The sequence below is a fragment of the Plutella xylostella genome, chromosome 22 (assembly GCF_932276165.1).
Source record: "Plutella xylostella chromosome 22, ilPluXylo3.1, whole genome shotgun sequence".
Taxonomy (NCBI): Eukaryota; Metazoa; Arthropoda; class Insecta; order Lepidoptera; family Plutellidae; genus Plutella; species Plutella xylostella.
In genome coordinates, this window is record NC_064002.1 from 6,497,456 (window position 1) to 6,512,924 (window position 15,469).

A 15,469-nucleotide genomic window follows, 5' to 3' on the forward strand; every position below is an offset into this window, starting at 1 on the left:
TATAACACAGAAAGCCGCCATAGATATTTGTATGAAGATTTGAGGGAAAAAAATTGCTCAAGTTTCGGATTAATTTACACAAAATAGGTGTGTGTTTATTAAAAAACAAGGTATTTAGCGCCTAGTCCAAGCATTTATCTTTATAATTTGATAAGAATCATATGAAAATTCTTGATAATTACGACACAGTTGTTACAATACGGGAGTGTGATTTACTGGTTTTTCGTAATTAATTTACAGTTATCCATAAGCATTTACTTAAATTCGAATGATTCAGCACCTAGCTAGACTCTTCGGCTACCTGTGTGATTTTTTTCAAGGCTGTAGAGCATCATTTACTACATAATTCTATGACAATGCCAACCCTCGATTGCCTATTGCGGACCCTTAAGTTGTCTTGACTTCAGCTTGATCACAGATACAACCTTCACCCTCTGCAATCTCTAGGAGGCCCATTATAGCGCAGCCACTCCAGAGTTAATTTCGAAGCTATCGCTTGCTTCTTGTCGCGCGCTCGCACGGAAAATTAGCCTTCTTCACCGTTTATTTGATTCCCTGCGATTCCTACAAAAATGGCGGGAACCGTGCGATTTACCGGGAATTGCCGCCTCCCTGAGTGAGTAATGAGCTGTGAGCTGATTCGTTAGTCATTCATTATTATCACATCAACGAGTACGAGACCTGTGTGAATGTGAGGCATGTCAGAATCAGAAGCCATCTGGCTTTTATTAGACTAATTTCAATGCAAGGAATTGAAATACTTTCGATACAAACAATGGTCTTTATTAATCATTTACTATCACACAATCATTAGCAATATCATAGGCATTAGGTATCATTAATAAATTTACAAAAATACAATCATTTATAAAATTAGTAAAGTTACATTAAAATACATCATCAGTCAAACATTATTGTTTAGTTGGAACAGTCTTGCCTTTTATAGAGCTGATTATGGTTTTCGGAAGACGTGAAGACCTATTCAGTCACATAGGTACCTACTGCTGGCAGAAACGACTGAAGATTTACCGGTTGGAAGTCCTTAAGGTCAGTAGGCCGCGGGCGACATGAGATTTAAGCACAGTTTTTATTGGATTCTTTGGTGGGTCGACGCGACAAGACGCTCACAACAAGTTAATAGAAACGGTTCGTAGTGACGGTGCGAAAACTCGTTCTGCCCCTGTAGCACAGGGCACTGTTAAGACGTGACAAGAGTTCTCCGTCGCGCTCGCTCTTGAGGCTGTGCGATGTGAGTGAGCGCGATGCAAAACTCTTGTCACGTCTTTATTATGCGCTCCGTGCTAGCCCTTCTGATGCCACCTCATGCCGTAAGCGGCATAGACACATAAGGCCACTCCCAAGTAGCACCACGACCTCTGCCTTCCTCGTCAAACCACTAAATGCCTTAGGTCGTCAATTCAGTGGACTCGAGGGCTTATGGCTTAGGTAAGATTCTTAAAAAGGCATTGACAAATTCTTTACAAACTACATTTCTTACGTAAATATAAAAATAATAAAACACAAATCCATAAGCAGTTTCAAAATCTGATAATTGTTATTGCTATAATCATAATCAGTTAAAAGTACCTAATGCGGAATGAAATTCACTGCATCGGCATCATTAGGGAACTAAGGTTTCAAAATGCTTTCTCGAAGCTAAAATATATTAACTAGTAAAGTATACTTATTAGAAAATTCTCTTACAGTAAATTAAAGCTAAACAAGTTAAAGTTATTTTAAAAGCTAACACGCAAAGCTAAAAACCATTTCTAAAACATATTCGGCCGAAGGTTTGACGTAATTTTACAAAGCAATAACCTTTACTTATACATAATTATTATCAATCAATAATACAGCCCAAAAAATACTTTACCGGTCCGCAATAAAGTGAATTTTTGATCATAAAACAGTAACACCGATAATCGTGTTTTATGCGCATTTCACGTATGAAAACGATTTCGGTGCTCTGAAACCTAATTAACATCCATTAATATCCTTTTATTTCCTTTCCTATGCTTGATTAAAATGTACATTAACAATAACATATCAATATCTATAGACCTTAATTTAGTCGTATAAAAGAAAAAAATAAAAATAAATACAAACCTTCAGTCAGTTACCATACTTACTATTAAGTATACAGCCTATGCTAAATGTCTTCGGTTCTTCTTGTATGTTCTAGGTCACATGGTGGAATGTTCTGGAAGTCACCGGCGGCTGAAGGCGTTGGGTCGGGAGTAGGGGTGCGTCTGGACTCTCTCCCTCGCGCGAACAGCTTTAAAACCCACTGACTGTTTTTCAGTTACATTCGTCTTCGATCGCATCTCTATTAGTTGTTAGTCAGACGTCACAACACGAACATGGAATGGAAATGTTAGTTTATTAGAAACACGAATTTTGTTTGGGGATTGCGCCGTATAATGGGGAAGTTTAGTGAAAGTTTGGGGCAAGTTTACTTCCGTTAGGGGGAAATGTGTGATGCGATGAGTCAGATAAACAACGAGGAACGAACTTTTAGGCATAAACAAACTTATTTGGGAAGATTAGAGTGCATTAATACAAATACAATGAGATACTGCCTTGATATACTCGTCACATAATACATCTATTAGGCAATGCCTTGCTCGCTTTTATGAAATAATGATTGAACATCTTGATAACTTTGTACTTTTTTACGGGGTAGGCTAGATTTTTAATACCTTCACCAGTAAGTAAAAAGACAAACAAAACAAAAACATAGGTTAGTAAATGAATATAGTTAGACAAAATAAAGTTACGTTAAATTCTGTTCTAAATTTAAATTATATCTATCAGTGGTTTGTAGATATTGATTGTCAATTGTGGACAGTAAATCATAGGTATTTTAAACTTGATGATGAGTTTAACTCGGCATTAGATTACAATTACATCACTACAAAGATTTTGGTTTAGCTAGGTACAGTCGAACTATAAAGTCCTGACAATAAAGAGTGCGATTTTACTAAGACTTTTTATCATTGTTCATTTAATATCAAACATTTTAAAAATAAAATACCGATGGGTAATGGATTTTTAACGGATTTTTGCTTTAATAAATATAATAGATCGATTAACTACGGTTTTTAACAATTAGGTAGGATCCACTTCCGTTTTCAGGACTTTATAGTTGGACTGTAAACGATAAAATATTCATTTATAAGTACGAACCTTGCACATTCCTCTGCAGCGGCGTGCCGTCCCGCGATAGTGTCGACCCGAAGCCCCCAGAGCCCGTGGCGGGCGCGGGCGCCGCCGGCCGCCGGAACGCCACCGCCTTGCCAATCACCGGCTTCACGGGTCTCGCTGGTGGGATGATTGGTGGGTTAGTGCTGGGGTGTGGGTTGTGTAGGATAATATATGTAAGCAAAGGTAAGTTAGATAAGTGATCGATCACCGGCAGATAAGTGATCGATCACCGGCTTCACGGGTTTTGCTGGTAGAATTATTGGTGGGTTAGAGGTGGTGCGTGGGTTGTGTGTGTAATATGTAAGCAAAGGTGTTAAGTAATCGGCTTGTGTAAGTAATAAATGTTGGACGGCTGAATTGATTTTGAGTCAATAAGACTACAATACCTATTTATTACAATACATATTTTTATATATAATTTTGTGACTATAAACCAATAAAATGTTATGTAAAATATTATGTAATGTAATTATTTATCGGTGTACGTATAAAGAGTAGGTACTCTATCTATCTAACTATACATATAACGTTATTCCTTACACTGGTCTTATTAAATAAATAATTATTACCTTTGTTGTCGCCGAAGGTGACTGTCCTTTGCATTGTGTTCGTCCTGTCAGAAAGTCCTTTCTTGACTGGCTGGATGGGCTCGGATTTAATGGGAAACTTCTTCAACGCCTCCATTTTCCCAGCCAGGACGAATGTCGAGTTCAAATCTTTTGGGTCAATGACACTTGCGTAGTTTTCTACGTCGGGAGCGATGTCGCCAATATCTTTTTTTATCTTTTTAGCCGATGACATGGTCCTCGTGGTGTCTAGAGCTTCGAATGAGTCGTCAATGATTATGGTTTCGTTATTCGCAAGCTTGATTGGAGTTCCCTTGCGCTTCATGCCACACTCGACGACTGGCTCCCGGTTTTCTATGTCAGTTAGGTCGTCGCTATCCGTCACAATATCAATTGTCGAATTAATAATTTCTTCCTTATTCCTTGTGAGATTAAAGTCGGGAATGCTACAAGGCTTGTCCAAGTCGAGAGTCGTGAGAAACTTGAAGTGTGCGTCACAGGATTCGCTGTCGTCGTCCGACCACGAGATTGCTTTAGCCGACTTGGCTTTCCTCATGATGTCGAGGTACTCGCTAGTCAGCGCCGGGGTAGCTTTGTCGTAGCCTTTCAAAGTGAGATAGAGCTTTTTGAGCATGCTCGGCATCTCGCACATGTAGTCAGCGAACGCGTTAATTTCGTCGTTCTCAATCACTAATAGCTTCTTGTTCAGTTTATCCTTGGCTTCGGTTTGTCGCATTTGGCTCTGCAGTTTGATCAGTTTGACGAAGTCGTCTAACTCCGGGCAGTTGGCTAGTGCCTGTGTGCACAGGATGTCCATCTTCTTGCGGCAGTCGCTGTAGCGGCCCCAGGCGGCGAGGATCTTGGTGTCGAGCTGCACGGACTGCTTCATGTAGCTCTCGGCCGCGCGCTCCTGCCGCGGGATGTCCTCCGTGCATACCTGGAACAAAGACGAATCTTCTAAAGCTTGGTATATACCTCCTACGTAAATGTGTCGCAAACATGGAACGTAATAACTAGATTGCGTACGCTGCACACATTTACGACGTTTCACCTTCGTGGACTTGCTTGCTTTTGCAAAATACTGGCGCGTAAAGGCGTGTCGCTAAAAGGCGTCGGTGTTCGTTAGCCAAATTGGCGAATGTACTTATAAGGTAACATAGGTACTCTAGTAGCTAGGATGGCCAAAAGGAGCCTCCTAAATGTTGGTACGATTTGCTTACATAGTAGGTCAGGCGCATTTTGTCAATCAGCGACTGACGCTAATTTAACTGAACAAACTGTGTTCATCAACGAAACGCTAAGAAAAAAAAAACACGCACTCACGCTTCGTTCTAATGTACTCCCTTGCGGGGTAGGCAGAGGTGCATTGCTGCACCCACTTTTCGCCAGAGTGTTATGTTAGTCCCAATGTAATAGGGGGCGGGCCTATTGCCATTTTACGGGCACATCCAAGACCCGAGAACAAATATCTGTATTTAAACAAATATCTGCCCCAGCCGGGAATCGAACCCGGGACCATCGGCTCAGTAGTCAGGGTAACTAACCACTATGCCATTCGGTCGTCGAAAAAAAATAATTTCATACATATATCACTTTTCATTTCATTAGGTAACAAGTCACCAACCTGCTCCATCCCATCGCTGGACGAGCGGTGCGCGAGGTCGACCACGTGGCTGAAGGCGCGAGTGCGCAGGCGGTGCCGCAGCGCCAGCACCCGCTGGCACGACATGAGCGACAACAGCTGGCTTTCAAGAGCGGAGAGCGACCGCTCCTCGTCTAGGATGCGACGACGCCAGTCCTTGGTTGCTGTGGAATAATTATAGTTAATATGTGGAGATATCTCGCATACTAGCCAGCCTAGCTCAGGAGCTAGGCTGGCTGAGCTGAAATCGAGGCGATATGTACAAAGGTTCCACTCGAGAGAGCCACGTACAGGAACTTCGCCCCCTACCAGAATAGAATAGAATATCTATCATACGCCATCCGATCCGATCGACAAGGCAGGGCTTGTAATGGGTATCGAACAGCTGATACCTACATCTACACAGGTACCTGTTACATACATATCAACCAAGACAAATTTAATACAGTACAAGTACAAATATCTTTATCAAATACAAATGTCTTTAAACAAATATCTGCCCGGCAGGGAATCAAACCCGGGACCTACCGCATAGCAGTCAGGGTAAATAACCACGACACCATTCAAGATAGGCTTTGGAGATAGAGTGGGTATTGCATTGTAGAGTAAGTTTTATTAGGTTTGTGTTATGGTAATGAAGGTAATAAAAGTTTTATCTACAATCTTATCTATGAAATCATCTAGCCTGAGCCTAAATACTGGGGAATTTAAAGATTGAAAGTATTCAATGTCTCATGATCTCATGATGAGTATCATTTTACATGAAATAACAAGATATCGCGGGCTTCATGGCAAAGGGGCGTATGCGCATCGACCCTACTTTTCAGGAGAGCAAAAAAACATCATAACTTTTTAAATAAGTAATCTAGCTTGCTATAATTTTGCATATACCTTAGTTAATTATTTTTTGTTTTAATTAAAACTAAATTTTTATAATATCTATGCTTTAAGTACACTTTATGGCGTATACGTCTATCTGCCTTGACGGAAATTATTGTATTGCTATCCTTTTTTTATCATATTATGTATAGGAATAATGGGCGTATAAACAAACTTTTTTATTTGTTATCCAATTATATTATATATATTTTATTTGTTTTACACTTAAATCATTTAATATACTGATAGCAAAATATAACCAAAAATGTAACTGCTTCTATTTTTTTCGAATTTCATACGCCCCTTTGCCATGGCGTAATTTAACGGATGTTCTCAATTTAAGAGAGATGATACGCCTTTAAAAAAATAACAATCTATTTAAGTAACTATTTAATACATAGTAAAGCTGTAAAAAACACAGAATAATTTATTAGAAACAATAAGAGTACAAAATAAAACAAGAATTACTGTTAAAACAAAATTTACTCTTAATTAAGTGAACATAAACTCAAAAAACTCCATAAAGAAATGACAGAGGGCTGAGGCTGGAACTTCGCAGAATGCAGGGGCTTTCCTTGATGAACTCTTTCTTCAAAAAGAAGCCCCAAAGAAGGTGGACCTGGTGCAAGTCGGACTCTGTCACGAAAAATGAAATCGATTTCATCATCATGACTGATTAAGAGGCACATATTCAGATATCTCAGGTCGGTTTAATCACCGTATACTCAGAGGAACTCTGAATATCGACCTAAAGCTTGAAGAACGGCGACTGATGAAGTCCACCCTCTGACCAACTCTGCGCCAGACCACTGCAACGACGTGATCAATGCAATACAGAAAGATGGCACTAGGTTCTGTGCAATGTAAAACACGGGAAGGAAGTCTAAGCTTTCAGGGGGGACTCTTGGACTTACGGAGACCAAACGGCATGTGCTGGACCATTCCGTCAGAACTAGAGGCTCTCAACAAAATGATACGCAAGGCTATTTTCATCGTGACCTCCAGTGGTTTAACACACTCCGGATTGAAGAAGCTATTAAACAAAACCGGGGATCGAATGTCTTTGCCAGGCGACTTGAAGGGACCCTAACGAAAAAATTGACAACCAGCCATAGCAGAATCGTCGAATCTGAGCCGGAATGCACGATTGTACGCTTCACATGCGCCGCAACAGCCAGAACCCCAGATGTGTAGGTCTATTGTTTTTCAAGAAAGGAGACAAATTTGCTCTTAAAAACCTATAGACTGATCACACTCTTGACCACGTGAATAAGATGTTTATGTACATTTATAACAGTCATCACGAGACTTGATTTGATGAATTTCAGCCGCTGGAGCATGCCGAATTTCGTGGGGGTTATAGCACCGTAGACCACATACACACAGTTCGGCAGATTATACAGAAGAAGGAAGAATATAATCGGCCTCTGTGCCTAGCTTTCGTAGACTACGAAAATTTTTACTCTGTCGAGATCTGGGCTGTTCTGGCATCCTTGCAGATATGTATGTCGCAGGCAACTGGTTTAATCTCCTGTTTGATTGAACCACTAGCCCGTTCATTGGATGGCGCTATTCAGTTGTATGACTAAAGGACAACTCGTCAAGTCGTTGATTGTAACGTTCGACGTCTTGACTGAACGTCATTCAGCAAAGTCGTTGAATGGGATATAGTATAGCAACTTTGTAATGTCTGGTTAGGGTGAGCATCACCAGACAAGAGTCAACAAAAAGACTATGTTACAAAGCTCTTATCTCACAAATTAACTAAACAATAACAATTAACGTTCCTTCAGATTGTTGTTCATAATTATCCAGTTTCGCCACTTTTTTTCTTTGAAACTATCCGCCCGCGGCGTAATAATAGGTAAATCCATGTTGGCACACTATTTTAACACAAATAACGCACTTTAAAGCGAATTTATTTGCAAAAAACTAACAATATAGGTGCTTTTTGTGTCAGCTGTTAGCTGTTAGACGCCATATTTGTTTTATTCACTACCTGACTGATTTTAAGTCAGCTAACTAGTTGGACGTTTTGTGACGCTTGTACAATCAACGTTCGGCCTAGTCATACAACTGAACAGCGCCATCCAATGAACGGGCTAGTGGTTCAATCAAACAGGAGATTAAACCAGTTGCCTGCGACATGTCCAATAGATTGACGATACATCGAGGCGCTGAAGTGCCTAATGACACTGAAACGATTACTGTCCAAGTATAGAACCAGCCACAAGATCTATCCATAGGCAAAGGGGCGTGAGGGAAGAGGACGTAATTTCTCCGATGCTGTTCCGTGATGCATTGGAAGATGTATTAAAACTCTGGACTGGAAAGGACTAGGCATCAATATCAACAGTGAAAGCATATTGTCATTTTATTTTGTTAAAAAAAATGCACATACGTCTATATGACATGGCGATAATTATTTGAATGCGCCCCACTGATTCTTATACGCCGTCTATACGCCTCTCTGACATGGCGAAATTATTGAAATGCGTCCTACTGATGTTTATACGCCGTCTATACGCCTTTTTGACACGACACAAAATTATTGATACATCGTATACGCCTTTATGTTATTTATGAATATCTCAAAATCTAGTTAACTGAACATTTCAAAAAAATTACAGAACGTGTATTACTAGTATAGGAATCGATTGGCATGAAAAACGCAAAATCGATTTTTTGCGCTTACGCCCCTTTGCCATGAAGCCCGCGATATATATAAAAGAACCTTACCTTTTTCCTTCACCAAGTCGGCTTCCCTAGCCACTGTCTTCAAACTGGACAGTGAAAGCTTCGCCTCCAGTTCTTTAACCTTCTTTTTCAGTTCTTCATTCAGTTTCACATACTGCGAGTGTCGAACATCACCGTCTACAATGTTTTTCTTTATGCTGAGCTGGATCTTGTTGGCTCGGGCGGCATATTTCAGAGTATTGTATGTGTCTTCGTAGCTCAAGCTGGATGGTGATACATTAGCAATCATAACCGTTTTGCAATTGCCCCCAAGGCTGTCTTTTAGTAGACGGGTTAATTTCGAGTCCCTGAAAATTTGTTTATGTTAGTTCTTATACAATAGTACTAGTGAGATGTATAAATAGAAATATCCACGAATGTGCGAACCAAAACAAGGTAAGATTGCAAATGATTCTTTTAAATTCAACATAACTTAGAGTGATCAGAGCACATTAGAACTAACCTGTAAGGTACGTAGCTGCCACCATCAGCTAGCTTGTTAATGCAGTTGCCAAGGGACAGTAAGCTGCGGTTGATGTTGGCTCCTTCCTTGAAGCGCTGGCCCACGCAGCCCGTGGCCGAGGCTCGCTCGCTCCCCGCCAGGTCTATCATGGACAGCTTCACCATACGCACCTGACTGCTGATTCTGTACCTCATTGTAATGTATACCTGGAAAGTGTTCATTGTTTATTAGTGAAAACTGGTAAAAGGCCTTAATAATTTTTTTTTGTGTTCATTAATTTATGTAGGTATTTTATTAGAAAAATATGTGTTTGTAAGAAAGTGGTCTTAAACCTTGTGCTAACTGTAACATAAGCAATTTAATTGAAAAACATTAAAATATGATTAGATTATGCTGGTACAGTCTTTAACCATACCTCATGCAATTTTTTTCAGAAGTGTAAGTGAAATCTGACCTGGAAGACGGCATGGCTCCTGGAACTCTCAGCATTAGCGTCCGTGGGGTGCTGGGTTCGGTTCTTGTTCCCACTCTCTAGCATGCTCAGCAATTCCTCTGAAGTTTTGATAGATTTTAGAGTGATGCCGGCGACCATCACTCCATATTTGTTGTCTTCTCTGAGTTGAAGAGGGGTCTTCGATGGCTTTAGCAAGTCAAATACATTTTCATTGTAAACCTGTAATGGAAATTTAAATAGTGAGGGGGTACTTATCAGCAATGATGATTTATACTGATAGTAGTAAATAAAGTTTAGTTCATACCATGAATTAAATTAAATAACATACCTCAATATAGGACACTGATATGTCAAACTCTCTTTCTTTTTCAAAAGAGTTCATGGAATAGAACAGGTGCTCCATGGTCAAGTATGTGATGCCGGGGTTTTCTTGAGTGCCAATCATTGTGAACGTTTTACCGGCTCCTGTGGCACCATAGACAAATACCGAGCAATTGTAACCATCCATGAGGGACGCCAAGATATCCTTAGTTGTGGTCTCAAATACATCTTGATTACTGGAGTTGACGCCGCAAACGTTGTCGAACACAAATTTTAACTCCTTGTTTGGACGTTTGAGAAAGTTCCGGTTGGGTTGTTGGACTCCTTGGTGGTAGAACGGAAGCTGTTCCTCCTTGGGGTCGAACACCAGCATCCGGTCGTCCACCACGTCGATGACGACGCGGCTGTTCAACTCCATCTCCTTGGGATTGGGAGGCCGCACTCGCACTACCACTTTAATATTAGCGGCCATGTTCTGGGTGGAACCGCTACGAGAAGGCACGGAGCCCTGGCCCCGCGCCTTGGGGCCGCCCAGCGCGCCTAGGCGGGGATTTCGTTCCACCTTCACCATCTTACTAAAGTAGTTTCCAAGATAAATATCAAATATTCACACCAAATTCACAAGCACAATCATTAGAATGACACCATTCCAAATAAAATTTGTTGTTTTCACAAATAATAATGATAATCCAATTTAAAACACCGAAGCAAAAAGTTTGTTTGGCTTTGGCTTGCTTGAATTGAATTTTTAACCGTCAGAAATGTCAGAATTCAAATATCCATTTGTTTGACGGTTTGAATGTGACATTCCATAGAGTCGCGGCGCGATTGAGGGTCCGTTCAGTTATTAGTTTCCTCAGAATGATGACCCTCGATAGTGTACAGTGTGGTAAAAAAGATTAAATAAGTAATAGTAAATAGGTACATTTATCAGTAATACTACTATATAAATAATGTAGAAATAAGATATTGGTTGATTTACAATCTTGTATATAAGTGTACGGTCGTGTAATAACTATACGGTTTACATTTCCCTTTTCTATTCTTATTTCCCAGGCTGTATGTATGGTAATGATGAGCGTGAGTTAGGGTGAGTTAAAGCGAAAATCACATCAGTTCAAGAAGTTTATTATCATTATCACAGTAGTTAGTTAGCTAATTTACATCATAATTATTATCTACAGGTTTTGTATACATAGTTAAGTAGTTTTTGTTTTTATTAGGTAGGATTTGTCTAGGGATTTACGTATCTAATGCTTGTTGTACATGAATGCAAGGATAAAATATTATCATTTATTTATTTACTCATCACTCATCACACAATCTGATACGTTTATGGTTGTCTATTCAGCATTTTCATTTTCACCTCATCATCACTAGGGTGCGGTTTTTCATCGAGGAATTTTCCATGGTTGAAATAGTCTTCAATTTCCTGCAGGGTTCTGTTCTTAGTCTCTGGCAGGATCATGTACATGATGACTAGAGTGAAGATCATGACTAGAGCGTAGGCGGTGAACGTGCCGTATGTGTTGACAGTGGCCATGAGAAGGGGCGTGGCCTGCATGGCCAGGAACAGGTTGAAGGAGAAGGCGATGCCCGACACGGCGGTGCCGGCGCCGCGGTGCGGGAGCGGCAGCACCTCACCCAGGAGACCCAGCGGAATCGAAGTGCACCCCAAGTTGGACACCACAAAGTACGCCACCAGCAATATCAGAGGAATCCAAGCTTTATCGTTCGCTAATACCCCCAGCGATACCAAATATAAATACAAACTTACACTAAGTAGAATAACCACAGAGGAAATTCCGCTGCAGAACAATAGAGTCCTTCGTTTCATGACCTTCACTAAGTAGGTGGCCATCAGGGCGCTAGCGGCGGTGATGACGTCCATACACATGGTGTAGAGGAATGTTTGTGAGTGGTCGCCGCTGACATCTCCGATGAAGTCGATTGCGAAGGCGGGGAACGTGTGCCGGCCGCTGCCCTCCAGGAGCAGAAATCCTATGAATACGATCGAAATCGGCTTCAAAAAATCCTTTCTAGTAAATTTCTTGAAAAATTCCACTATGTCATCACTGCACGTCAGTGTTTCAGGGAACTGCGCCATCCTCTCCTTCTGTGCCCGGACCACTGCCTCAAACTCTTTCACGGAATCCTCATCTTTCCCTCTGAGCCAGTAAAACGCCTTTTCTCCGTCTGCATATCTATTTTTAGACGCGAGCCAGGCCGGGCTCTCGGGCCAAGTTAGCAAATTGCAGAAGGCGGCGGATAGTGGAACCAATGAGATGAGCGCGGCTGTTCGCCAGTGGAAGTAATGTCCGGCGATGTGGAGCATCATGGTGCCGAGGCCGGCGGACACCGTGTTGAGGTTTAGGAACACTCCGCGGTACTTGGGGTCGGTGAACTCACCGATGATGATGGCCCCCAGCGTGATGGTGGCGCCCCCCGTCACACCGGTCAGCAAGCGACCAGCTATCAACAAGGGAACGCTATTTGCGAAGAAGATAATACCCCAACCGATGATAGCAGGAAGTAGCGCAGCGCCGAAAGTCAGCTTGCGTCCTAATACGTTCATCAGTGACGATGAGCCTAAGAACCCTAATGTTGCTGCTAGTCCCACACACGATGCTGAAACAAAATTATTATTTAAACTACATGGGAGAGCGGATCATAACACTGATGATGGTGATAATGATAATGTTTAAGTACCTAGACACTAATGGAATGCCTGGCACACCTACCAACCACATGATAGCCTCTTAGCCAGATGGAAAGTTATCATCAGAATCATGCGCACATTAAATTGTAAATAAGGTGTTATTCTATCCCAAGGAGTGCTGCAAACAGTATGCTGCCTTTATACGGCTTAATATCTTATACGTATACGGCGTATCTTTATATACCACTACCACATAATAAACTTGTAAATAGTTAGGCAGTCTCCGCAACCACGGGAAGGAGCAGAAACTTACCTAGAAAAGAAGCAGATTGTAGGTCCACCTTGATGGTGGACGCTGGATCTTTGAGGGCAGGCAGCAAGCTGGCGGGGAAGCTCAGCATCATGCCCTGCGCCACGTAGTTCAACTGCACCCCTGCTACAGCCCAGCACTGAAACAAGAAACAATGTTTAATTACTTTAAGTGCGGTACTGACATAATCAGCGCTGCAGTTATATGTCAGCCACCTATCGAGAAGTGAAATCGAAAACGCAAATTAGTATGGCGCGGGGGATCCGCCACTCAGCGGTAAGTAGCTGTACTAGTTTCGCGACATACACAGAGTACATTATTTATACTGGCGACATACAAATTTGCGTTTTCGATTTCACTTCTCAATAGGTGAAAAAACTCGCACTCGAGGCCCTGAAGCTTATTTTATTCACAAAAGCATTGAATAAAATTTGGTTGGATGGAAATGGGAAAGGCTGACGACTGAAGACTGAGCAACAACGGTACCCTTACCACCAGTTTCAATAACTCTAATAGTTACTTATATTTCTAATATTTTGCCACATTTAAAGTTACACATAAAACTGTGAAAATCGTATGAAACTAACTACCAGTCAGAGTTATTGAAACTGGCAGTTATATGATAACTTTCATTGCCGTCTCGGGAATAGGTAGAGATATTTTAATTGACTATTAAGTACTACTACTACTACTATACCCTTGAAGCTGTCAAGAAATCAACCGTCTACAGTCTGTTTTTTAATCTCAGATACTAAATTGTCATGCAGACTCTGAACGGTCCATTAACAGTTTTATTAAAAATCAATACTGCTTACAGGTTGAGAGAAAAATCTGAAAACTAGATATAAGTAATTAACTAATTAAAGTCCTGTAACAAACTGCAGAATTACTAACTTTGTTTTTTATACATATTAAAGTTAAAAAAATATATAAAAAAAATATTAAAGTTAATTAAGAAAAAACATTGTAGTAGTTACTATAAGTTATGTTTAATAATATATGTAATGGTACAATCGTAACCCTTCTTGCACGAGCCCGACTCTTATCGAGTTTAATTTTTGCAATAATCAGCATGATTCACACTATAAGCATCGAGTAAGTATACCATTTGAATACCCAATTACAGTGCCACAAACTTATCTGTTCCGGTGAGAATTCACATAAATGTCTAATATTTCTTCATTCTATAAGATTTTATGTTTTCTCGTATTGTTAATTGATCTTTAACAATATACAATTCATAAGTACGTAATGAGATATGGATCAATTTAGTTCGCTCTCACCGGAACAGATAAGTTTGTCGCACTATACTTCTATAATTTCACAGATTCACACAGATTATAAGTTAATTTATCCGTTAAATAAGTTAAAGTGTAGCACCTGTTTGATGAAAGGAGACACCATTTCCACTGTTTATTAAACTTCAAATTAGGTAGTTGGCAGGTACCTAGGTACTTTCAATAATTAGCTAGGTATACCGTCCTAGATAATTATTTGGATCTAGGTACCCATTCAAAATATTATGCACCGAACTACTATCAACTGTGGCACTTGTGAAACTTACAATAGCTTGGACTAGAATAACTACTCATACTTTTTGAGAATTGAGATGTCTATGTTTACATTTCCTTTATGATTGACAAGATAACGTGGTATTGTACGGAAACTTTATTTTTTATCCTTTATTGACAACCAGTTACTATACAGGTGATTAGTTAATACCTGCAATAAAAACTTCGTTACGTATCACTCGCTGATACCGTAGGATAGCATTTCCTCTTTGTTTTAGACAGATATCTTACCTGCCTGTATTTTAGAAACGTTATCTGGGTTATATAATATATACTCTCTTTATCTGCCAAAAGATCAAAAGCATCTGCCGCTCACTCACAAGCAATTAAACAGTTCCACTTGCCATTGACGTTCATATGGCACTGGAACTTTTTCATTGCTCGTGAGTGTACTCACGTCATGACTGTAATCCCCGAGAGGGTAGTAGTCAGAGGTGACTCGCAAGCTGTCTCACACAAGACAGCTATTACAAGTGACGTAAACTACTTATATATACGAAGTTAAAAATCCCGACAATTATACACACGCGAGCAATGAAAAAGACAAAATGCCGACACTAAATGGCCTCACATTTAATACATTTTATGAAAATTTGAACACAATATCTGTTTATGGTTGGTAATATTCTGATGCGAAGTTAAATGTACTGCAATATTGTAGTTT

At 40.4% G+C, this 15,469-nt stretch overlaps 2 protein-coding genes across 5 annotated transcripts; both read right to left on the reverse strand.

Annotated features, from left to right (window-relative positions):
* Nucleotides 1–767: 767 nt before the first annotated feature.
* On the reverse strand, nt 768–11,265 carry LOC105392487 (kinesin-like protein KIF18A). 4 transcript variants are annotated; one of them, XM_048628986.1, is made up of 8 exons: nt 10,273–11,265; nt 9,945–10,163; nt 9,491–9,696; nt 9,031–9,335; nt 5,395–5,576; nt 3,774–4,707; nt 3,187–3,321; nt 768–2,275 (listed from the first exon to the last, which is right to left on the reverse strand). In XM_048628986.1, the coding sequence occupies exons 1-8, from the start codon at nt 10,834–10,836 to the stop codon at nt 2,208–2,210; spliced, it is 2,613 nt and encodes an 870-aa protein (XP_048484943.1). In that variant the 5' UTR covers nt 10,837–11,265; the 3' UTR covers nt 768–2,207. The 4 variants fall into 4 exon arrangements, with proteins under 4 accessions (XP_048484943.1, XP_048484942.1, XP_048484944.1 ...); XM_048628985.1 differs by having other exon boundaries at nt 768–2,287; XM_048628987.1 differs by having other exon boundaries at nt 768–2,291.
* A 112-nt stretch (nt 11,266–11,377) lies between these two features.
* On the reverse strand, nt 11,378–14,826 carry LOC105392498 (facilitated trehalose transporter Tret1). Its single transcript, XM_011564129.3, has 3 exons — nt 14,615–14,826; nt 13,238–13,373; nt 11,378–12,893 (listed from the first exon to the last, which is right to left on the reverse strand). The coding sequence occupies exons 1-3, from the start codon at nt 14,636–14,638 to the stop codon at nt 11,599–11,601; spliced, it is 1,455 nt and encodes a 484-aa protein (XP_011562431.3). The 5' UTR covers nt 14,639–14,826; the 3' UTR covers nt 11,378–11,598.
* Nucleotides 14,827–15,469: the final 643 nt, after the last annotated feature.